This window comes from Patagioenas fasciata, chromosome 20 (genome assembly GCF_037038585.1).
Source record: "Patagioenas fasciata isolate bPatFas1 chromosome 20, bPatFas1.hap1, whole genome shotgun sequence".
NCBI lineage: Eukaryota > Metazoa > Chordata > Aves > Columbiformes > Columbidae > Patagioenas > Patagioenas fasciata.
Window position 1 is genome coordinate 4,357,663 of NC_092539.1, and position 24,907 is coordinate 4,382,569.

The 24,907-nt window shown below is 45.8% G+C and overlaps 1 protein-coding gene across 3 annotated transcripts in view; it reads left to right on the top strand.

Moving 5' to 3' along the window:
• PAPPA (pappalysin 1) overlaps positions 1–24,907 on the top strand; it is a 179,971-nt gene that overhangs the window by 98,402 nt on the left and 56,662 nt on the right. For all 3 annotated transcript variants that reach the window (XM_065853866.2, XM_065853864.2, XM_065853865.2), the window contains exons 10-12: positions 4,817–5,013; positions 22,380–22,493; positions 22,903–23,038. In XM_065853866.2, coding sequence (XP_065709938.1) covers positions 4,817–5,013; positions 22,380–22,493; positions 22,903–23,038 — 447 coding nt within the window. The remainder of the gene's footprint in view (positions 1–4,816; positions 5,014–22,379; positions 22,494–22,902; positions 23,039–24,907) is intronic.

Consider the following 24,907-nt stretch of genomic DNA (forward strand, 5'->3'; position numbering starts at 1 on the left):
CTGGTCACTGCGTTCTGGCTGAAAACAGGAAGCTGCCCCGAGTGTCTGTCCCCAGCACTTTGACCATGCGGCTTGGACATTCAAAGCCTCATCGAGTATGTGCCCTGTGCCATGAGTTGGATCTCTTTTTTTGCCTATGACAGATAAGTGTATATCCTGCATGTCTGCTTCCTGGTCTGTGCCAGACTTTATTCATTTTGCTGGTGATTTTCTAGCCTCGCTTTGCACAGGTGACTGTGATGGGGCCTTACCTGCTCGTCCAGACCTGGTCTGGCAGGTGCTTCCCAGTGCTCTCTAAATCTTACCTTGTGCATCCTTTCATTTCTGAACCCCAGAGAAATGGGTTGTATTTCAGTAGAAAAGGCTGCCTTTTACAACATTGCTTGGACAGCTTGAGAAGCAAGAAGAAATGGAATTTAAATCATCTTCTGATGCAGCACACAAGAGCCCCAAGATCATTCTGGATCTTGAAGCCCAGCTGCAAGTCAACAGCTAGGGCTTGCCAATGTGTTTCCCCAATAAATCCTCCATCTCCCAGGCTGACGGCTGCCACGGAGTGTTCAGGGATTCCCAGATGACACAGAAATCTTTGCTGAACAGGAGACTGCCTTTTCCCAAGGGCAAGAGAGGGACTTTGGTTTGGCCACAATGTTTTTGTGCCTTCAGTAGGAAGTTTGTCAGGGGAAAGGAGCTCAGGCTCCTTAAATGAATACGTGTTCCCTGAGTTCAGCTTTAGCATCTGTTGTCAATCCTCCAGGGACGCTGACTCGTGCTGCCAGGTGCTATGCCTGCAGACATTGTACTGTTCTAGATTTAAGCTGGATTTCCAGGCAACTGCTTTTTAATTTCTTAAAGTCATTTTTCCCTGAGGACAAATCGAATTTCCTTCGTGTTCCCTTTCTCCTTATCTCCTTTGAATCAGATTCAACTTTGAAGTGAGAAGTCCATGGTGCTGATGAACGTGGTCCCTGATGCAGGTCATACGTGACCAATACATCACTATGACCTTCACCAGGCCTTGGGAGCCTGTAGACTTCTATGGACACAAAAACTAGTTCATATTCTCAAGGACCTGAGTGCATTTCATGTCACAGTAGTTGAAAAGAGAATGCAAAAGGCATTTTGCACCATTATGGAAATAAAGATGTTAGCGACTGCTTCCTAGAAATACACCACCCTGACACTGCCCTCCCCAGCTTTGAGCCTGTAGAACTGAGCTGTGTTCACACCACTGCGGAAAGCGAAGCAGCCTGTTAGTTTTTATTTTGTGAGGGCAATCGTAGGAAGAAACAATCTGGTTGTTCTTCACTTTGCTCATGTAAATGTAAAACTCGGTGTGTAGCCTACCAAGCATGCAAGACCGCAGTAAGAATCAGGAGCCAGAGCTGGTGCCCCGTACCCGGGGAAGGAAGAGCCTCTGAGTCTTTTTGGCAGCCCGCTCAGTGATGTACCACGTTTGGCTGTCGTAGGTTGGATGCCCTTGTCAGTCCACTCACCACTATCTATGAAGGATTTTCCTCTTTTTTGCCATTACTCAGAACTAGAAAGCTCATGGGTAGGAAAAGTCTCCCTCTCTTCTCACCAATGCTCCCCTCAAAGCATTGCACACTTCAGGATGGCATGACAGCAGTAGGACTTATAGATCTTCCTTAACAGAATGCTGGGGTTGTAAAGCCACTTTCCCCCATGTTTTTCAAAGCACACAAAAGCGAGCGGGTACGTAATCTCTCAGCCTTTGTGTTCAGAGTCATCCCGCGCTGCGTTGGAGGGCAAGAGCACAGCGACTCTCCAGGAGCAGCACGAAGGACTCGTGACAGTGCAGTTCAGTAAGACTTTGTTAATCATTTAGGCAGTCTAAATTTAATTCAGACATCTCAGTCTCTCCATTCGGTTCCTCCCTCGGGTTTTGCAGACTCCGAGCAGACAGATTTATTGGGGTCTTAAGCATAATCAGGAACAAATTAGCCTCTGTTAGGATCACACGCTGGCCTGGATCACAGCTATTCACAGGCTGCCTTCCCATCCATGTGAGTATGAATTAAGTCATCGGATTGGAGTAGGTCTTGAGTATTCTTTTATCCCAAACACATGATCTTATCAGAAGCCCATTACGTTTATCATCGCATTAGGAGGGAGCCTTTGGAGCCAGTGCGGGAGTATGTTGCTATATAAATGTTATGCTGACTTCAGTGCATGTCGTGAAAATAAGTCAGTGCTTCAGGAAGGCCAGGGAAACACTGTCTAAGCACATATGCCTAAAATTAGGCTGTGATTTCTGGGTATGTGTTTGCATCAGTGGGGTGGTTGCACTGGGGATGTGTAAAGAGAGCGTACATGTGTTTGCGTGTCACTGTTTCTGTCACTGTGGGTGTGTAGCAGGATGCGCTTGGGTGCCGGTGTTTCACTGTAAGTGTTTATCCGACTGTGCATATGTTTATAGGCTGAAGGTTGGGTCTTTTTAATATGTTAGGTCTATTCTTTTTTTTTTTTTTTTTTTTTCCTTTTTACAGAAATAAGTTTCTTTTTATAAAAGGACAAACTCTTTTTCCAAAAATACATGTTTTCACATATCTGGGATTTGTTTTTGAGGACTTTTGGTTGCTGACCACAGTCTTTCCAGGGTGGAATGTTTGTCAGAGATTTGTGCTGAGACTCTCACTCAAACTGGGACAGAGTGCTCTGAGGCGGGTGAGCCGCTCAGTGTTACCCCGCTGTTCTTGGGCACAGCAGAAACCTCGTCTATGCTTTGATAGGTTTCTGTAGAGACAAGAACAGAACAAGAGATGCAGAGGTTGGTCTCTTTTCCCAAGTAGCAAGCGATAGGACAAGAGAAAACGGCTTCAGGTTGCGCCAGGGGAGGTTGAAGTTGGATCTTGGAAGCAATTTCTTCCTCAAAAGGGCTGTGGGGCATTGGAACAGGCTGCCCAGGGCAGTGCTGGAATCACCATCCCTGGAGGGTTGGACAGATGTGGAGATGAGGTTCTCAGGGACATGGGTTAACGCCAGGGTTGGGTTAGCAGTTGGACTGGATCGTCTTGATCTTTTTCCAACCAAATCCATTCTATCCTATGATTCTATGTGCAGTTCAAGCGCACGTTCCCAGCTGGGTGGGTATCAGATGCGGAGTGGCAGGGCCCTGCTGGCATCAGGGCTGTGCAGCAATCAGCGTGGGAGCTGGTGAGGCAGTGGCTGCTGGGCCAGCACTGCTGGGCTGCCTTGGGGCCCATCTGCACATCCACCTGAGCCCTCTCCCACCCTGAAGAAATGGGACACCCTGGGGAGCCATTGTCATCTCTTATCTGTGAAGCACTCTCTTCCTCTCAGCTCTTTGAGGTGTGTGGTATAGGTTGGGTGGCTACCAGCTATTTGAAGATTTTAAGATGTAACATGTAGGGTCAAGAAGTTTGACCACCGTGGGAATATTCATTCAGATGCAGGGCTCATACAACTGAATGGCTTCCAGATTTGTGCCGGCTCCTTCTCGCCAGCTTGGGGTACTGGCGCAGCAAATACGCAGTTCCTTGCACTTATCCATGTATACAAGTTGGCCACAGAGGTCATGATGAAATGAAACCATGATGACATTCTTCCCTGATAGACTTCTCTATTCTTTCAAACTCACACTCTTTTAAGGACCTGGAGTTTTGTGCAGGAGATTGGGAATAAAGGAGGGGAAAAGGAGTGAAAGTCGTTAAATAATTGAATTGCAATAAACTGATTTTTCTTCTGGCTCATGATGGTATTTCACTGTGTAAACTAGGAGGAAAAATAAACAGGGGATTTAGTAGTTTGGAAGTAGCTCAAAATTGAGCAGCCGTTGGATTTCCTGATACCTAGCTTGAGATAGTCCAAAGCTACCGACAGGACTCTCCTTAGGGATCGTTTCCATCAGTCCAGCGAGCAGCTCTGGCTAATTTCCTACCGTTTTTTTCAGCAGGCTTATTTGCCAGACAAAAATACAACAGGCTGTCAGAACTGGATACCTCTGGGGACTGGCAATGATAATACAATACAAAATAGGATACCAACAGGTCAAAGGTTTCCATTTCACAGAGTACTCTAATGACTGAAAGTCATTATTGCTATGCAGTCTGTTTGAAAAGAGTAGATGGATCTCAGTTCGGTTTTTAATGGGCCAGTGTTACAGAAACAACCTCAAAAATTTGGCATCTTTGTTGGCAGTCTCATTAGAGAAGCCACAGAATAAATGGGCAAGGATAATAAAGTCTCCTGCTGCTTTTGATCCTTTCAGGTCAAATCTGAGTCACGTTGGTTGAAGCCGTATTGTGGATGTGGCAAGCTTACCCTCACACTATGTATACTGCATCCCTTTGGTCACTATGGCTGTGAACCTGGCAGTTTTCGCCATCCTTAAATTCATGGTTGCTCTTGTTTTTGTTGTTTTGCAGATTATCTTTTATATAAGAAAAAGAGAAACATTGTAGAACGAACCCTCTGTTGGCATTTTTCCATCCAAGTTGGTGGAATTGTGCCAACACCCACATTGTCTCTCTATGTATTTTCTATCTCTGCTTTCTCCTGTCCCTATCCTCTTAACTGGAGATGGATGAAAATGAGCAGAAAACCCCTACATTAAGAAATATCTTCGGGGAATCACCCAATAGAAAAGTTGACTATTGTTGCTTGGCTTTCTTAAAATTACCTTGCTATTGCTTAGAAGTGACCAATGCTTTCGCTTCCCAGTGGCCTGGTCCAGCAGATACATGACCCATGATGATATCAAGTCCTAGCATCTAGATTACAGCACTGTGTAGCCAGCCCTTTGTGATTTCTCTTCTTGGCTTTCTCCTGGCAGATGAACCCAGCAGGTGCTATTTCCATGATGGTGATGGAGTATGTGAGGAATTTGAGCAAATGACCAGCATCAAAGACTGTGGCGTTTACACTCCCAAAGGCTTCCTCGATCAGTGGGCTTCCAATGTCTCCGTCTCCCATCACAGTGACCAGCAGTGTCCAGGATGGGTGGTCATCGGTCAGCCAGCAGCAACGCAGGTAAGAAAGGCACAACTCCCTTTCCTCTCCTGGAAAGCAAAGTCCAACAAGGAGCATCATTCACGAGTGTAGCTCAATGGTCAGCGTTCATGTGTGATGTTGCCCCTGCCCGTTAACTTGCTGCTTCACCAAGGAAGGCTCCTGACAGCCGTTTCCCTCTCTCAGAGCCTGGGTAGTGGTGGTGAGTTGAAATTCAGTTCCAACCATCCAACTGAAAACTGGCAGAAGTCATGGTCTGCTTGATTCAATATGCTGTGGAAGAGTCACTTCGACAGGGGAGGTTTAGATTGGACATTGGGAAAAATTTCTTTCCAGGAAAGGTTGTTGGGCATTGGAACAGGCTGCCCAGGGAGGTGGTAGAGTCACCATCCCTGGAGGTGCTTAAAAGACACGGAAATGGGTTTCTCAGGGACATGGTATAGGGGTGGATTTGCAGTGTTAGGCTAATGGTTGGACTTGATGATCTTAAAGGTCTTTTCCAACCAAAATGATTCTATGATCACCTAAAAGACTAGACAGGCTCTCTGCGACTAGCACAGGGTACTATCTTGTGGCAAGGAGTTCTGAAGGCTAATGCCGAATAATACAAAAGAGTGTTCTTTCTTTTTTTAATAGTTTTGTGTTTTCAGTCTCCCAGTTTTATAAAAGCACCCTATTGTTCTATTCTGAGAAAGGTCCCTTCCATTCCCAAAGCCATTCATTAGCTTTAACCCCCTTCTTACATGTCTCCTTTGTAACATAAATAGCTCCAGTTACCATAACTTTACCTTTTGTCTCCCTGAGAGAATGAGATCCAAACGAGTTCAAAAAGACATTAGATAAATGTCTGGAAAACAGAGCCGTGCACGATGCAGATGCAACAGTCCAGATGCAACCCACTGACTCAGGAAAGCCCCCATGGCTCATTTTTGGCATTTTAGAGACAACGGCAGGGAAAGGATCATGATCTATAAGAGCTGCTTCGCATATTCCTCCTCCAGTATGCACCATTGCCCCTTGCTAGAGATAGAACAGTGGATTAGGTGGACTTTCGGTTTGCTGCAGCAAAGTTGTTCTTACGGTCTAATTATCTGGGAGGTGTCTTGAGTGGGCAGTGCCGAGCGGAATGCCGTGTCACACATGTGACAGGCAGATTTCTCTGTGAATAGTAAACGCTAAGTGTTTCCAGTTGGCTTGCAAGAGAAAACATCTTTGTCCAGGAGACTTGGCCTTGTTCACATTGCACAAGTCTGTAACAAATTAATGACCAGGTCAGTTTTAAATGCATAAAGCGTGGTTAGCTGGCATGGTACCAAGACAGAATCCTGAGCTGAGTGTTGCCTTTTTGTCATGGTCTCATTTATTATTTCACACTATAAAAAGAACTTTCCTCTGGACCCCTACCAGTGCCTTTGTAACTTTCTTTTTCCTCATTTGAGCTCTCTGTGCTGTAGTACAGCCCAAAGCCCACCGTCACCAGCTCAGGTGCTGCTTTATGTGTGTCCCCAAGCACTCTGTCCCCGTGCAGCAGCTACAGAGAGCTGCCCTGATTTTCTGCTAGAAACGCAGCTACGCCATGCAGTAGGTGACATATGGTCCTGCGGTGGAATAAACACCACCACGTGCACACACAACAGAAAGCCCTGCTGTGTAGCCACAACTCAAGCATGTTTGTTGTACCCAGACGAGATGAAGTTGTCACAGCCTTCTTAAAAAAAAGGATGGGGAGGGCGCAAAAAAAATAGCTGTTGTATTTATAGGCAGAGTGCTAGTGTATCACACACTGGCAGAGTGAATGGGAACATGGCTCCTGTTATTGCCTGGCCCCTGGGGAGATAACAGTGTGCTATTTACTTTCAGCAAAAGGAATTTTTGCTTTAGCTCAGCTGGTCCTGTTACACCAGTCGGAGTGCATGGGGTTCACTGACCTTTCTAATCATATATGTTGAGAAAGCCTTTGTTTTCCCCAGGAACAGGGCAGCCTCGTTGGCTCGTGAAAGCACCTGACTTGTCACTCCGGAGAGGTTCGGTGGGGCAGCAGGTCATCAGACTGTTAGCTAGCGGAGATGAAAATTAACCTAAGATCTCCTCTAATCACTGCATTTAATGGTCAGTGGTGTGTAAACATGTTTGGTTTCATTATCTGCACAAGCATTGAGCCTTCGGGGTTTTTGTATTGATGAAAGGAGCACCTTTCCTCACCCAGATATCTTTCAGAGTAAGTTGCGTGCTCGCTGGTGTTGTGCAAACCTTTCGTGTTGTTGCTGGGTAGTTTCCTGATTAATCAGAGTGGCATTTGTGTTGGCTTCTCATCCAGAATGCCATGAGAGATACGTTTGAGTGCAGCACACAGCGATATACAGAATACATAGGCTGCCTGTTTGTTAGCCATCCCCGTTCCTTATAATTGCCCCAGTGCTCTCAAGGTGCTTTAAAGCATTTTAAGTGTGTCCTTCATGATTTAAAATCCTTAATATCCTTGGATATCTCCATACCTGTTCCTCTACATGACTGTCATCACTTTCCCTAGGCTGTTTCTGAGGTGTAGGCATCACAGATTGGTTTGTTATTGTGGTATTTCTCAGCAATATCTGCCCGTGTGCGTTTGTTTGCTGTTGAAGGATTGTTTACAAGCACAAGCTGGAGAACACTTTCTATTATTGTAGGGTTGTTTCTGTGAACTGACCACCTGTTTACTCAGTTCACCTATAACATTACCCACTTCTGCAGAGCTGGTTGCTCCTTAAGTAAGGTGCCCGCACTTGTTTATTATTTTAGAGGTGGATCTTACATGCTGGTTCCTTATTTTTTAGTGTGAGGCTGCTGAATGGCAACATGCTAAGGGAGGAAAAAAAAATCACGGTATAAGATTTGTTTTGAACAACAAAGTGCTTACAAAGAATGACACAGTCTTGGCAAAGAGATACACATTTGAAAAATTGAAAGGTCAAACAGCCCCCCCCCACTCAAACAATTGCTCTTTCTGCAGAAGCAAGACTGATAGACACTTCTACTTTCCTGGCAGCCACTCTTCAGTGCTGATTAAGAAATATTCTCAGTACTGACAGCATCATGTTTAGAGCCAAAGGGGACCGGTCAGGAATGTTGCACCAGCACAGAAACGTGAGCACCGGTGCAGAGTGTTTTTACAGTTTGATTTCTAACCTGGCATCCTCCACAGATCTTGAGCAGCCGCTGCTCGGTACCTGTTGTCGACTTCAGGAGGAATCCAGCAATTAGGGCTTTGCACACTCTTGGGCTGCTCTTTTCCCTACCGCTCTTGCTGTGAGTTTGCAAACAGCCTCTCCTTGCCACCCGTGTGTGTGTGAAATACTCTCAGTGTTGATGTGCTGGTTGTGTGGGGTTTTCTACAGCACTGTTTACTTCTCGGGGCTTTTCTCGTGCTAAAGATTATTGATGCTAGCATGAAGTCATCAGCTGGTGGATGCTGGCAAAGACTACAGAAAGGCGGTAGCGCCGGGCAGATTTATACTAGCTGAAGAACAGATCCGGGAGGCATAAACAGACAGACACAGGGTGCTTCACCTGATCTGTCTTGTGAATAGCTGCAGATTTTTCTGTATTGGAAGTCCCCAGGGACTTATTTCCTGAACCCAGCTGGGGTCAAGCTCCTCGTTACCAGCAGGAGGGGTAGGACATGGCCCCCTGACACCAATTTAAGCACACCTGGTCTTCACAAGACAGGAATTTAAAAAGTCATCTTGTGGCTTACTCAGACAAACCTCATCGTGTCGTCACTGGTGAAGCTGCGCAGGTGAGGAGTGTGAAGCAAGAATGTGCAGTGTGGATTAGGTGACTGTCAGAGCTCGACCGTCCTGTAGGGTTCAAGAAACCAGGGTCTTGCAGTGGCCTTAGCCACCTCAATCTCTGTGTTCTCCCTGCTCACCAGTTTTGTTTTACCACAGTTCACCCTGGCTGAGTGCATTACCTGGCATGTTAGTCTCTTTCTAGAGTAGCTTGTACTGAGCAGGAAGGATCTGGATATTTCGCTAAAGGGTCTTTTTGATACAGATGTGCCTTGGGGAAGCCTCTGATGGGCCTGTGTCATGAGGGTTTCTCCATGGCTTGGGTGACAGGGGCGGAGGCAGGTGGGTGCAGACCAGCCATGGGAGGCTGGAGGTGACATTTCTCCTTTTCTCTTGCTGGTGGCCCTCCTGCTTTTGGAGAACTGATACAGCTGCAGTTTCCCTTTGGGCCTTTATAATAGAGAATTAGAAGAAAGGACTAATGGGTTATTACCAACTTTGTTACCTCTGTCACAGCCATGTGTGCTCAAGGCTTGGAAGCTGGTGTGTACAGTGGTGATTTTGAGGGCCAGTCTTGCAGTAGCTGTGTCTTTTGTTGCGTTTCATCCCAGTCATGCAGAAGTACTTCAGACCAAGTAACCACATATATATGTTCAATTTTTTTTCTCCCTATGCCATTGTTAGAGCTTGGTTTTCCCCTGTATGGAAAAAGCCATGCAGCTCAGGCACAGTTAACTGAAAGGGGACTCTTTCCCAAGGCTACTGGGCACAGACAAATCCTGGGATTCATTTTCATTCCCGGACTGACTAACACACCCTGTTCTCCTCTGGGTACCCCATGAGGGCTGCTATGGAGTAAGAAGTTGTGGAAGACGAGTCTTATTACATCTTTCCCACAAACAGAGGCCCCCCTCCTGCCCCTGTAACAGTTCCCACAATTGCACTGATCCAGACTCACTGCAACAAACCTATTCTTCCATCAGCAGCAGAAAGATGTCTAGAATTGCAGTATGTCTGAACTTACCCACAAAAGGAGAAGACAGGACCACAAGAATATTCTGAGTATTAGAAGATGTAAAATGATAGAGCAAGGGCTCCAAGAGTGGTAAGAAAACACCCTAAGAAAGTTGAAGAGAAAGATGAAGTTCTCTGCCACGCAGTTTTATTCTGTCTAATAAATATAATGCTGAAGATAATTCCCCAAAGATGTCGCAAAGCCAACAAATAGAGTAATCTTGAACAAGAGTGGGAAGAGAGGAAACCTGCAACTTTTAATGGAGAAGCCATTTCTTTCCTTTGGGGGGATCTTGCTGAGAAGAGGGAGGGTGTCTGTCTGCCGACTCTGCAAGTGGCCCTTTTTGAACTTCCCAATTCACAGCCAAGTCCTGTTGCTCTTCAACGGTAAGAGTTTTGTTGTGGTTGGAGGGATAAAAAAATCCCCATTTTTAATAAGATGATTTGCTTTGCAAATGTCTTTGTTATTTATAGCCAAGCCAGGCTTTGAACCACTAATCTCTGGAGGATGAGGGCAGAATCCCAGTAAGAAAAAACATTAATGAAGGAACCATGAGCGATCAGAGACCAGTTCTGGAAAAAGATGAACTGGACACTGTGCACAGGCTGTCGCAAGAGGAATGTAGGTTTGCTGTACGCATCTGAGCTCATTTCCAGTACTGGCAGATCTACCAGAAGGCCTCAGTTTACGTTACAGAGTCTCCAAGTCTAAAGTTAGTCCAAGGGGGTCCAAAACTTCATCTTTATTTCAGCCTTCCCCCGGATACAACAGCCCAGCCAATTTGGTGTTTTGCTTGAAGGCTGAAGAGTTGCATCACAAGCCTGGCCCAGACCATCAGGCAGATTCATGCTGAAATGCTCCTTCCTTGGCGTAAGCGATGATATTTTTCATGATTTTTCAATGTGCAGAGATTAATTAAACCTTATCACAGCCACACTGATTAGTTTCTGATCTGTTTAATAGAGGTGGAAACCGGAGCACAGAAAGGTAAAGCTACTGCTTGAGGATTAGACCTTGATATCTTTCAGAGATGTTGCAGGCACTGAGCGTTTTTGAGCCTAGACCTCCCCAGGACTAGGAAGTTCAGGATGTCTTAGAAGGGAAATGTTCATGTCTTGGATAAAAAGAAAACTCTTCAGTGCCTGCTGAGCGTTGCTGTCTGGGAGCAGAGACCTGGAAGAAGTTTAGGGTCATTAAATCTGCATTTTAGCTCTGTCAGCCACCTCACGTTGTCCCATTTGTGAATTCATCAGCCTTTATCCTAGCACAGGTTGGCCGTTCATTCCCAGTACAAAAGGACTGGAAAACTGTCCCACCAGCTCCTCGCTTTAATAGCTGGAAGCCTTGTTTCCCCCCTGTCTTGCTGGGAAAGCTCAATTTTGCAACCTTTCTGCCAGAGGAGCTCTACTGGTCCTTATTTACACATTTTACATTGCTGCTTTGCTTCATTAGAGGAAGTGATCCATGCAAAGGTTCTGCACCAAGGTGAGGGATGCTACAAGATGTGTGCTAACATCAGTGGCTCCTGCTCAGGAGTGATCCCAGTGTTCTGGGGAGGACTCTGAAGCAAAATAAAATGAGAAATGGGATTTCTAGGTAGGTTGGCTTGAAAAAGACTCAGTTGCAGCGAGATGGCTGAGATGAGCGCTACCCTTAAACTTGGTCCAGAGCTGGCTGGAGAAAAGTGGATGCTGCCCATCACGGGGCTGCCTGTTCCTGCCAGCACAGCCAGCGATTCCCTCCCTCTCACTCCTCCATCCCCACATCTTCAGTGCTCCTCTGCTCCTGGCAGCACGGAACCAGCAGACCCCACGGCTGATGTCGTAGCCTCTGGCTGATTTGTGTAAGGGGAGGACAGAGAGAACACAATGAGATGTCAGAGGAGATTCCAAGCGATTTTGCCAAACACTCAAGGGATATTTTTTTTCTTTCCACTCCCCTCCCCCCTTAGGTTTTAGAATAATTTTTCAAGAGCACATATGCAAGTCATCTAAGGGAAAGAGAACAGTGAGTACCACGGGCTGGTACACTGTGTTCCCTTTGTGTACTGTAGAGAAAATAGATAAAAGAAACAAAGGATGATGCAGAGAGCAAAGCAGCCATCAGTACTCTCAGAGAGGTTCAGTCTGACCTTTGCAGAGATGAAGGTCAAACCAAAAATCCTCAGGTGCCGGAAATTGGTCCCATCTTCCTAGGACCAGGAGACATTTGCCACTAATGAAATGAGAGCAGAATTCCATGCCGTTTGTTGTTGCTAAAGATGAGAGAAAATGCAAGAAAGGAATATTGTCTTATGTAAGAATAAGGATTATGTGCTTCTTTAGGAAGTAACTTACCATTTTATGACAATATCTGCTGTACACTCAGCCACCCACCCAGATTACACGTGGTAACCGAAAACAGCTTGGACCCCCCCCGACATCAGCGAGCTGGAAAGCCGGACCCCACGGCCGCGGTGGAGCTCGTTAGCACAGGCTCGTCTGAAAGGAGACCCCCCTCCTCGGCCCTTGCCCCTCAACCTGCCAGTCTCTCCGTCTGCCATTGCTGCTCCCAAGCCTTTAGATGCAGAGCATGTCCAGCCGTAAGCGTGGGATAACTCTCCTGCATCCCATCCGGGTTGTTTGTCTTGGGTCCCTCTCCATTCAGAGCAGAGGGATTTTGCATAAATGCATCGACACGTCTGCTTTGTTCATGCATGAAGGGTTCTCGGCATTTCTCATCCCACCCCCGCCGCGGCCGTCTTCTCCCTACCCCCCTGGCATGGAGCTTCACCAGCTTTTGCGTGATTTCCCTGTGCAGCAGCAAATAAACCTGCCTGAAGCAGTGCCAGTCAATCAAGCACAGTTAAAAACACCCAGTCGATTATTTTGGGTAGAATTAAAATAAGCGATCAGAAGGAGGAGATGGAAGAAGGTGCAAGAGCGACGCCGTAATGGCCTTTACTATGTAATTTGGTTTCATGTTCTGCACAAGAAAACATGTAAAATATGTAAACAGAGCTCTCCAGGATTGTAATGTAGCTACAAAGCCACAGATATACAGGCAGGCAGGGTGCTATTCTTCAGCAGAACGGAATGCCATCCCCAAAACCACACGATCCTTTCTTTAAGCCTGAAAGTAAACTTTCTCATGCCAGGAGCGGAGGATTTATTTTTTTCTCTTTAGATGAAGGATTGTCTGCACTACTTGTAGGCATTTAGGCCCACGTCGTCATAAGAGATCTCGTATTTTGGATACCACTGAATTTTAGGGTGTTCATCTTGAGCTGTCTCTAAAAGGCATGGGGTTTGGAGTATGGTTCTTACCCAGGTTTCTCTCGTCATTCCCTCTGTCCCCACCTGCAAATAAGTATCTGCTTTAAGAAGGAACAAAAAAAAAATAAAACAACCCAAAACCATTGGGATGAACTCTTAAGCTGCTCTAAATCTGTCCTGAATTGTGCTGCCTTAGTTGGAGCTGTTAACTGTTGAGGACCCCCAAATCTGTGCTTATTTTTGGAAATACTGCCTGTGAAGTTGGAGGATCAGTGTTTCCTCTGAGGTCATTTCAGTGGCGGATCAGATAAGAAGCCGTGATTCACCCATCAGTAAGGGGGCCCTGCTCCCCCTGCTATCAGCAGGAGCCTCCCCGGGCCAGGTTCCCACCGTAGCCTCAGGGTCCGGCTGCAAACTGTGCCAGGGAACGGTTGTTGGTGTGTGATCAGTGCTATGATCTGTCTGTGCATGTACCTACTCACTGGGAGAAGCCCTCATTTCAGAACATCAAGTTCTGTTTAGCCATTTTGGTCATCGGGCCAAGATTGTTACACTTAGCACTTTGGGCAGCGGATCTTATTTTCCCGTTTTTTGGTAATCAAGACTTGCATCATCGCTTTCAGAGAAGACAAATCTCTTTTCAGAGAGAAGATGAAGCACGGGGTAGAGATGACCTTCTTTCCACCTTTCTCCATCCAAACATCTTTGAAAAATCTGCCCCTCTAGCAGAGCAGATCTGTTCCTGCTGCCCTGCACTGTTTACACCGTGACCTTTGCCTGCTGGAGAAGGAAATCCTCACTGTATGGAAATGTAACTGTTTCCCAGTGGTTGTTTCTGGTGGGAAAAGCTGAGCCTCGGCAGCTCCAAGTTCCTCCATCCCCAGTGCTCCCAGTCTGTCCTCCCAGAGGCTGCGAGGCTGAAGGAGCCGTGAGCTTCCTTTCACAGATGATGCTTGTACTTTAATCCCCCAGTAAGTTCTTTTGGGAGCAGCTGGGAGTTTCTGTGAACTCCCCTACTGACCTGATACACCAAGGATGAAAAGCTCCAAGTGGTCTTTTGGCTTAATTTGTTGGAATTTGGGGTTTATCAGAGTGATCGGGGCTGTTGTGAGGTCAGAGGGAAGCGACAAGCTTCCCCAGACACCTGTAACCAAACCTTTGCTTGACTGGAGATGTGCACAGGCTGGAGGAACCAACCGGCTGTTGCACTATGGACTCTCCCTGGATGGTCCAGCTCATTCAGAGGAGTTTATTTGCATGGTGGTGGTTTCGTTACCCCGCAGTTTCAGTGGGAAAAGCCCAGTGAAGCAAGGGGGGAACCTTCTGATTTGCATACCACAGCCTAAGCCTTCAGGTATCAAGAAAAACAAGCCGTAGGGTTTAATCTTGATGAACGCACGCTGACACAGGGCTGACTGGTTGGATGGGAAACCAAGAGGCTTTGCCTGCCGAGGTGTAACCGTAGTCGGCTCCCCCAGACAGTTGATGGCTGATCCCCTCTGTGCCCCCCCAGACGCTCCCTGGGAGCCCCACCACAGCCTTCCCTCTCGCTATTAAATACAGGGCCTCTTCCCAATGCATCATCTCCCTGGATGTATCCAATTAAAGCCTGTTGACAGCCCAGAGCAGACTTATACCCTTAGGATTAGAGGCATGTGTATGTCTTCATATAGGGAAGGACAACAAGGAGGTGACTGGCTGGCGTGCTGGGGGTGCGGTGTGGGAACCTGAGCAGCTCCAAGAGGGAAAAGGAGCCAGGAAGAGAGAGATTTGCACCCCCAATTATCCTTGCATGTGGAAACGCTGTGTGATGAGGGTTGCATGTGGTTTGCGCAGCGTGTTTACATGGTCCATAACCCTAAACAAAGCTGAAAAGCATGACTTTAACTCGGGAATTAAAAGCGCTGGAAACTCCTGGTTTTCTGCACATGAGAAAGTTTTGTTCTTTAAACACACAGATGTTTTTAAATGAAAAATCGCTCTTTTGACCTTTCCTGAATGCGATCATGTGGTCAGAGCTGATATTAACCACTGCACGGCTGTTTGCTCCAGCCGCAGGCGAAGCTTAGCGAGCAATCTTTGGATCTCATGGTGGCACCTGCGTTGTCTCACATCTCCTGGGAGCTGCTTCTGTGTCCCCCGTGCTCTTGGGACAGCTCAGGGGAGGTGGCTTTAGGTACAGGGATATTTAGGCTCTACTTCTACTATGCTGGAAACAATAGCATTGTGGTTGTTGTCCTCCTTGATAACTGAAAAAGATGCGGCTTAATTTTTTTTTCCCTATTTGTCTCTCTTCCTATTCAAAATGTTGCCCAAGTGTTTCTAAGCATCTCTGTCCACCTCAGCCAGTGTGTTACTCTGATGGAGAACTCTTCACTGAGCTGAAGTTCTTTAGGGATTTGTTGTTGTTGTCACCTTTGGGCTTTCTCTAACAAGTTGTGTGCTTACTTCATCCAAGCAAATTTGTAGGATCGGCTTTGGGAGGGAAGGAAGGGATGTTACCGAGTGGACTGTAACAAGCCCGGTCATGCTTTGCACTGCAGAGGTGCCAAACCAGCAAAACTACAATGAATCCAGTGAGTCGGATCCACCAATATAATGATAAAAATATATTTAAGATTCTCCTAAAGTGTGGTGCACATTCTGCCTTTGACAGTTAGGTTTTCTGATGCTGCTCCCAAATGAAATGCTCAGGTCAAAGACAGGAAAAAACAAGCTTTAGCTCTACTCATCAGGGGCAAAAGCTTACGGGACGGGATTGTTTTGCTTTACCGCAGCACCCCACGGCCAACCTTGGCCCACAGCTACACGCAAGCTTTGGACCTCACTGGTTCAAGTCAGAGACAGACAGTTTGGGAACCCAAGTGTGCAGCCAAAAATAATGTTCTGGCTACTGTATTTGTTTAACCTCGCTCTCCAGTGGATGGATATACAGTCTGTTAAAGCACTTATCAGTCTATAATGCCTTCACACTTTAGCGAGCAGCAATGTGGAAGCTGGAGACAGGAGCTTTTGCTGTGGATTGAAAATGTCTTTTAGCTCTTATGAGGCTGATATTCGTTAAACTGAAGGTATAAGGTGTTGTTTCAGGACTGTTTCTTTATGCTGTCTAACGGGTTGTATTTGGCTGCTATTTCTACTGGTAGAAGTGTTTGTGAATTTGAAAATAATAGCAGAATGCACTTCAGGGTTTATTTTAAGAATTATGCCTTCTAGGAAAGATCCTGGCAGTGCTGGGGTGGAAGATGCTGTTGTTTGAGAGCAGTATCTTTATGTCCTACTGCTGTGTTGAAGAAATAGCAAACGTCTGATGTGACTAAACAGGAGCACGTGGCAAATAGCTCTGTTATGCTTTCCTGTGCTTCATATGAGCCTGTATTCTGCGTTGCTGTGTGCTTGGAGCCATCGCTTGCTGGCGCATCTTTTCAGGGCGCATTGCTGAATGGTAGAAGAGCAAGGAACCACATACAAATCGCACTCAGGAGCTCCAAATGCTCATGTTCACTTGCGGACTTGTGCAAAATTCAAGTTGATTAGTAAAACGCATTAGCACAATTATTTCTTCTTTTTCTCACTCTCTTCTGTAGTTTCTGGTTCAATGGATGTCTTTGGAGTGATCCTTTGAAACACACAAGAATCATCTGGTTAGGGTTTTGTTGCAAAATCAAAACTCCGTGTTGTTTCTTCCACAGGTCCATCTAGCATCCTTGATATTTTGATTGCACTTGGCTGGATGTCAAAGCCAGTGTGGGTTTGGGATAGGGCCAGTCAGAACTGATTTGCAGTTTTTTCAGGTATACCTTGTGAAGTTTATGGTTCTATGTGATTTTGATTTGAACCCACCGGTTTTAAATGAAGTTCACTTTGAATCTGGAAATAAGAGAAATTCAAAGGGTGCAGGTCTGCGTGATTTAAAAATTGAAATACGGAATTTTAAACTCATTATCAGTGCACATAGAATTTTAATATACATAACTTTGAATTAATATTTTAATATATGTAACTTTGAATGATTTCCTTAGGTTTTAGAGGCCAGTCTGAAATGTCTCAGTGATGATTGCATAGTCGAGCAGACAACAGTTAACTCAAATCTTCTGACAGGACAAATCCAGAACACCATTAAAGAGACTAGTCCTACAGCATTTCTGACCAGAACCTACAAGAAAACCCAGAGCAAAATTTCTGATGTCACTTGAGTTAAGCCTGTTTGTGTACAGTTTTTGTCTGAGCTCTGTGGGCTCCTGAGGTTTGAAAGGGTCATAGAACTTGGCTGATTTTTGAGGTGTTCACTGGAACCCAAGTGGTGGCCTTTTTAATGGTTCAGCGCTCACTAATGTGGGCAAATTCATTTTTTCTGTAACTCCAACCCAATTCCCAGCCTAAATGAGAACAACAGAGCAACAGCTTTCCGAACAGATTGGAGGTCTGTGCTGCAGTCGGCAAACTGGGTGGTGTCCATGTGGCAGTCAAGCTGCCTTAGAATATTGGGCAATAAACAAGCAGGAACCTTTCTGATACTTAGCAACTGCACCATAGTTTCTCATCCTTGGGTAAGATTAACCTTAGGTCTGCAAGAACAATAACATATTTAAGAATAAAAGGTTTGGGTGACTGCCAGCCCGCTTGTCTGGCAATGGGAAGAGAAAGTTTTCGTATGTAAGGGATGTGTTAAAATGCTGCTTATGTCATGATTGGGATTCTCTGGCATGTGTTGAGTTAAATATAAATAACATTCTGCAGAACAGTGGCCTAAAAATTGTAGATTAATTACGTTTCAGTATTACAGTTGAAATCTGTTCTTTAGCTGGATATTCAAGCAACAAATTATGTCCTGTTTGTGCCTCCATGGGTTTCATATCAGCCCATAGGTTTTTCTGTGCACTTGTACAACCTCACTCAGGATGTTGTGTGTTCCACAAATAGATGGTCCTGTGGGTTTTACCAACAGATCCTGTTCCTGCTTGTTCTGTGGTTGCTCTTTACAAGAGGGACAGGGTATAGCTCGTTTCATGCCAGGAACTCACAGCGTCACCTGCTCGGTGCAGAAGTGGCAGCAGGATGGTCCCCAGCAGAAAGAAGGGAGGGAGAAGCAGAGCAGCCTCGCATTTTGGGCATGACAACCACTTCCACCCCTCTCCGTCAGAGGGAGGTTGCTCCCTAATGCCTGATGGATGAGTGCTCGCTGTGGTCGTTCACAACCATACTCAGCTTGACGACTTGGTCTGGAGGAAACCCCACCAGGGGACAACAGATGGGATTTTGGTAGCAGACAGACCTGCGGGCTGGAGATTTGCTCTGTTTGCAGCCGCCCAGGGGTACGCAGAGAGGCACGTCCACCCCAACCACATATGCCAGAGCTGAGTAGAGCAGCACCCAAGTTTAAATAGCAGCTTTGCCTGTTTGCATTTAGAATTATTTTAACGTTACAATCTGAGAGATGAGAACCAGCAGTGTACACAGAGCCTGTGGTGTCTGGCTGTGCTTGCCCGATGGGAAGGAGAGAGTGGGATGGCATCTGGTTGTATTTAACCCACTCCTGTATCCTTCACACATGTACATGCTTGTTTGTCCCTTCTCTTTGTAATATCTGAGCACCTTTTTGTGGCTGATGGCTTTTACTCTCAAGACACACGCGTGAGTTGGGGGAATATCACCCTTGTCCTACAGAAGGGGGCCTCAGGCCTGGAGAAGCCACATGCCACCCAGAAGTTGTAATGGGATCACGCACTGGGCACAGTCAGGGTGAGACCTGGTCCAGTGCCCAGCCCACAGATCAGTGATCCTTAACCTGCACTTTGTCTGCAGCGGGAGCCCATCAACGCAACCGAACGTTGCTTGAAGTCATGGGATGGCTGGGAATCGATCACAAGGGTGCCTTCCAAAATTTGGTCTTAGCAAATTTTCCCGTATTACCTTGAAGGAAAATGCCATGAAGAAATTGAGTTGATTGCAAGAGTAAATGCATTTTAGATGTGGCAATGAACTAAGCGCTTCCGATATATCACTTTTCCCTTTCTTCTGACACATCCCTTGGCCCCCTTGAGTAAGAGAAGGAAAACCGAAGAGGCGGTTTGAAGAACATGTTGTCCCTGTGATTGACAAGGGGTTGTATAAATCAGTCAAAGGGAATCCTCCAGGCATTCCCTCTTGTGGGAAGATCCCACAGTGCTCTCTGGCCTTGTTCATTCTGTTTCTCGATGTTTGTGTACAAAATGTGTGGGTGGGAGACAAGCTGGATTAGAACCTCCGAGAGGAACAGACATCAGCTCTTTTAATTGAAAGCAGCTTCCTAGGGAGGGGTATGACATGGGCTTCCAGTAAGTAGACACAAATAGTCCCCGAATACTTTGGAGCAGATACTAAGCTCCTGTGGATCCCAGTTGCTGTGAGAGTCTGAGAATCTGGATAAACCCCAGTGAGCGAAGCTTTGACTCCTGCATGATGCCGTCATTCTTCAAAGCAAATACTTTAGTGTTTGGTAACACCCTGAAATGAAAAGTACATCTATGTCTTCTTCCCTCCACAGCTGTCAGGTGCTTTAGCTGCTGTTTTGCGTCATTGTAGCAAACTGGAGCACATTAAGAAATGATTTATTTCTCATAAGTGTGAATTCCTATGGATTTGTAGCCATGAGGAGAGATGCTGTTTTGTCTTCCAGGCCGTTGGAACCTGTAGCTTAGAAGTGATGGTATTGCAGTAATAAGTGCCTTTCCACTGCTGCCATCTCCTAGGGATGCCATAAAGGCAGAAGTGTGGAAGATTCTGCCACCAAGTAGTTTTCAGACTTCGCAGTTGTGGTGTGTCCTTCAATAACTGTGTATAACTGAAAAGGGATGTGTTTTAAGACGTGTGTTAAAGCTTGTTGAGATGGTGGAGTCAATAGTTGATAGGGACTGTTTATCCGGTTAGGTTATTGTTACCAAATCTTAAAGAACTCTTTTGCCATGAGCTGGGTTTACTAGATAGAAGCTAGTGTAGAAAAGGCTCTTGTAGCCACTCCTGATGTCATGTCTGTTAGACTTTTCCCACAATTCTCAAATATACTCTTCTGCTAAAAGAACTTTTTACCCCAGTACCACTTTAAAACACTTGTCTGAGTACCGATGGATCAGTCTCAGCAGGAGGAAGCTTATCTAACCTGTTCAAACCCAACCAGTCTACCGAGTCTGCACACTTCAATTGCACATGTCTCAAACACAGGCTCTTTATGCAATGTTAAGATTTTTTGCTAATATTCTCAGGCAGAAGCAGAAAGTGCTGGAGTTCACACAGGCACACAAATCAAATACGGCATTTAAAAGTTATCAGAGATTTCCAACCCACCTCAGCAGGGGTTTATTTTGGGTTTGATTCAAACTTTTCATGAAGGTCTGGGTGAGTTCTTAATACAGGTTCTCACTCATCCATTAAGTGACACATAAAGTGCACTAAACGTCAGTACTTTTGTTTCTTTCGACCACCTTTTTGGACCAATAGAGCAGGAGGAGATATAAGAATAAGAACAAAATCATATCGAAGTAATGAGACCTTTGTTCATGTAAAAGAGCTCTCTGACCATATAAATTGCAGATGTGGGTAAGATAAATTCCCTAGCTGGAGAGGTATTAAAATAAAAACCATGCTCCCAACAAGAGACAGGCTGCTGAAAATGCAAGAAGGGAGGATTGCGAAATGGTACATGTCGAATTGCTGGCCTGGATTGCAAATGCCAAAGATAGTTTATGTAAAGCCTTGCTCTGCTGTAAAATGTAACACTATCCACTGGCTAGCCTCAATGAAGCTTGGTCCCAGTTGTTTTAAAAAATAAATAAACTGAAAATCTTCTTCCAGCCTATTAAAGCTGATTTATGTTTTGCCCATAGATTCCTCTGGGCTGGATCTTGAGGGACTCAGATTATAGAGGTGATTACCTCACTTTCAGCCAATCTGGTTTCTTGTTCGCAGCCATCCCAGGCTCTCCTTGCATTGCCCAGGCTTTGGCTGCTGAGAACAAGAGAGCAGTTCCATGTACAATTACTGAGTGGGCACAGGATTTGGAACGGTTAAAAATATCTCTGTTAATTCTCTTGTTTCACTTCAGGGTTTTCTTTTTGGTTTAATAATCGGGGAAATAGCATATGGGACCAGCTTTACTGACAGCACAGCACCACCTGATTGCTCAGTTCAGCCTCTGGTCTTGGAAAGAAACCTGAAACTATCCCCAAGAGGACATGGCTCCAGTTGGCACCTAATGCAGGTGGTCAGTGTGAGCAGTTGGGCTCTGCTGTGGCCAGCACAACCGCTGGGCGTGGTTTGGTGTCTTGGGTTGTATTCATGGCTCCATTGCGACTATATAAGGTATTCCCTCTGTCCCCACACCTTTAGTAATGACAGTCACTGAGTTCACCAAAGCATTGTGGATCTTAACAGGTGCCCTTAGATGCTCCTGGAGCCTCAGCTGGAAGTGTCCTTCTAATGCAGTTGTGGCCTTTTGCACAGTGGACGTTTCCTTCCTGGTTTTTGTTCAGGGAATGAATGCTGTGATCATGCATTTTCATTTTTTGAAGCAGCTTCATTGAGCAGTGTGGTTTCAGGGTAAATTCTAACATTTCTTGCAGCTTCGTTTTCTCATCTTTCATACTGACAGCACTGCAAGGCTCGGTGGTACTGGAGTTTTGGTGTTTTCTTCTTTGAGCTTTTCATCCACGCCAGCACTTGGGATTCATCTACTTGTTCTTTACTGAACAGAGCAGTTTGATTATGATTCCACTGCAGTCTGCCATGGAAAGTGCTAGAGGTGCATGAAGGAGGTGATTCCACTTACAGAAACTAGTTAACAAAACAAGAAACTAGTTTGTTTAAATTGGGTTGTAGAGACAGGACTTTCCTGGCTACGCTTGCTTCCAAGTTTACCTGACCATCTGTGGCTTCCCTGGGGTTATAGGAACATGCAGGTTTAAATAGGACATTGCTTGAGCACAGTGAAGAGCATCTGCAGCCTGTCTGTGCTGCGAGTTGATACATTCAGAAGTGATCGGCATTTGGACTCCAATGGGAAGGATCGTGGTCCAGTTGGGTGGGAGCAAAGTTGCTCTGAATTATGTCAAAAACCTTGTACCAAATCAAGAAGAAACCGCTGGCTGCCATCTGACTGCTGTGAATCTTTAGCTCCTTTTCATGTTTAAATTTTTCTTACTGAGGTTGAAGACCTGGAAACTTCACTTCTGAATAATCTCGTGGTATTTAGAAACGTCATTATTGTATATTATTTTATTCTAGAAATGTGTCTGGACTTTTTTCCTCCTCTAAACAGTCATAATCCTTCCTTACTGTCATCTACGCCTGTTTTGGTGTTTCTTTTTCCTCCCACAGGTGTGTCGAACGAAGGTGATTGACTTGAATGATGGTGTCGCTCAGTATGCCTGGTATCCCTGCACGGCCAATTTCCAGTACTCCCACATGACACAGACCATTTTCTGGCTGAAGGTAGGACGTGCACATCTCATTCAGAAGTCTCCTCTTTGCCTGCCTATACAAAGTTTCTTCAATAGGCCAAAGATCATGAAACAGTCTTCCCAGGGCCAAGCTGCTCCTTCCTTTGAAGTGTGTTTAGTGCAAAATAGCAAAACAAAGTCTCTGAGCGCTGTCTAGAGAGTCAGTGGTGAAGTCCCCTCCTGTGACAAGGCTATTGAGTTTCTGAGAGGTTACAGCCTCCAGCTGCAGGGCTGTTTGGCTCAAGTTTATCTAGTTTGTATAGGAGAGATTGAAAGAGAAGACTTCTGTGTGACCTGGGGTGGGAATTGCTATTTTAAAAGTCCTACGCTGACTCTTGGGGTTTTTTTAAAGCCCACCACAGTCCTCCAACTCAGCCTTTGTGGGTCTTTTGTTTTCCCAGGCTTATTTTTCCCAGCCTATGGTAGCTGCGGCAGTCCTAGTTCACTTGGTCACTGATGGGACCTATTACCTGGATCAGAAACAGGAGACCATCGGCGTGCAGCTGTTTGATACCAAAGAGCAAAGCCATGATCTTGGTAAGATTGTACTTTGTTCAACTCCCTCTTTATTGCTTACTTAATCTCTTGGTACCCACATTCACAAACTGACCGATACTCCTGCTCAGTTTTTCCAGGATCAGACAAAAAAAAGTGCTTGCTTAATGCTCCAAGACCTGAGTTTCACTTCGGCTTGTTGAAAATGATGCTCCATATTATACAGACGCTTCTCCATACCTGTTCACCATGTGTTCAGAAGTGCTTAGTTTCTCTTTAGTCATTAAAATAAGCCCTATTTCAATGTTTCACGCACAGCACCCACCTGGAGAGACATTGGCAGTGACACAGATGAACTGCTGGTCGCAGGGAGTAAGGGATCTGCACCAGCTGCTGCAGCAAATACTTCTGCTTCACAAGGTGGTCTTGGGTGGATCCCAAGTCCTGCTTGCAAGGAGGTTTCCACAGCTATTTCATGCAAAGTATTTCAGGTTTGATAAAGCTCTAACACCATGGCCCTTGCGGGATGCTTGCATGGCCTCAAGAAAATGTGCGTGACAGAGGCTGTGGACCTGCTAGTTGTGTTGAAGTCCCAGGTTTAGACTATTTTTGTCTCTACTCTGGACACATGTCCCCTAACCTGGACAAGTTGTATCTGGTGAATTGGTTCTGGCTGCATTTAAGCTCCGGCACCAAGGAGCTCACCCGAGCTCCCAACTCCGTGTCAGGGTAGGACTTGGATAATCCCTTTCCAGCTGTCCCCTGCCCTTTTTTCCACTGGGAAGAGTGTCATCCTGAGAGCAGTTTTTAGGAAGACATAACCCCCTTCCTCCAGCTTTCTCTTTTACCATAACTTTGCGATTTTGACAAGCTGAAACTCGAAGTTCCTTGTAGTGATGAGAAGGAAGGACACACACAAGTGACAGGTGTTGGATGACTCTCCAGGGTAATATATAATTTGGTGGGGTGTGGGAGAAAAGCAGGAAAATATGTGTGGTCTCTGTTGTCCAAGAACAAACTGAAATTCATAGCAAGTTGTGCAGGTTGAGTCAGGGTGGCTCCCAGTTTGCCAGAGCCCCTGGATTAGTCTTCTCATCCTTTTGCAAAACAGTGGCACATAGCTCTTTCCCTCTGAGAAATAAATGATGGAGGCGCAAGCATGCCAACAAATACTTAATGTGACATTTTATAGAGACAGACAGACATTGTGAGGGAAAGAGAACAAGAAAGAGGAGCAAAGAGGAAACTGAGGTTTAGGTTTTGAAATCCTCAATGAAGTTGCAACATGAGTCTGGCATGGCTCAGACTGACGCCTGGAGATCTTCACAGCCGAAACGCTGCCCTTCATCATGGAAAAGCCCCTTTGACCTTTTCAGAAGAATCTGGCCTAGAGCCGAGGAGAGGTGTAGGTGGGCTACCCAGCAGTGCTCACTCAGACAGGGCTCCCAGTCCCTGTTTTGTCTGAGTTCTGGGTGCGGCATTAAGTCCTTTTCCTGGATGTTGTATTTGATGTGTTTGAATTATCACCGTGGCAAGCTGGAAACGGCAGCGGGGATGCAAACTTTGGCAGGCACTGGGTGCAGGATTGACTGCAGACAGTCAGCCAGCCTTAAGCAGAAGTTAGTGGCAAGCTAAAAGTATGTCCAAAAGGAAGCAGCAATAATTTAAAGCTTGATCAGTCCTCAGTGTGCTAAAGACATTCCCATGAGCAAAATGCGGTCTATCCAGAAGTGCAGTTTCCTACCTTGATCTGAGCAAATTTTTGCCATGTAGACTCCCAGAAAACAATGAAAAAGCTTCTTCTGAGTCTTAGTAGGAGACGGAGAGGTTGGGATATAAAGCCCTCAGTGCTGTGCACTTGCAGACACTGGGGTTCAGCTGCTGGGCTGTGCAAGAGCTGGCGAGGGTTGA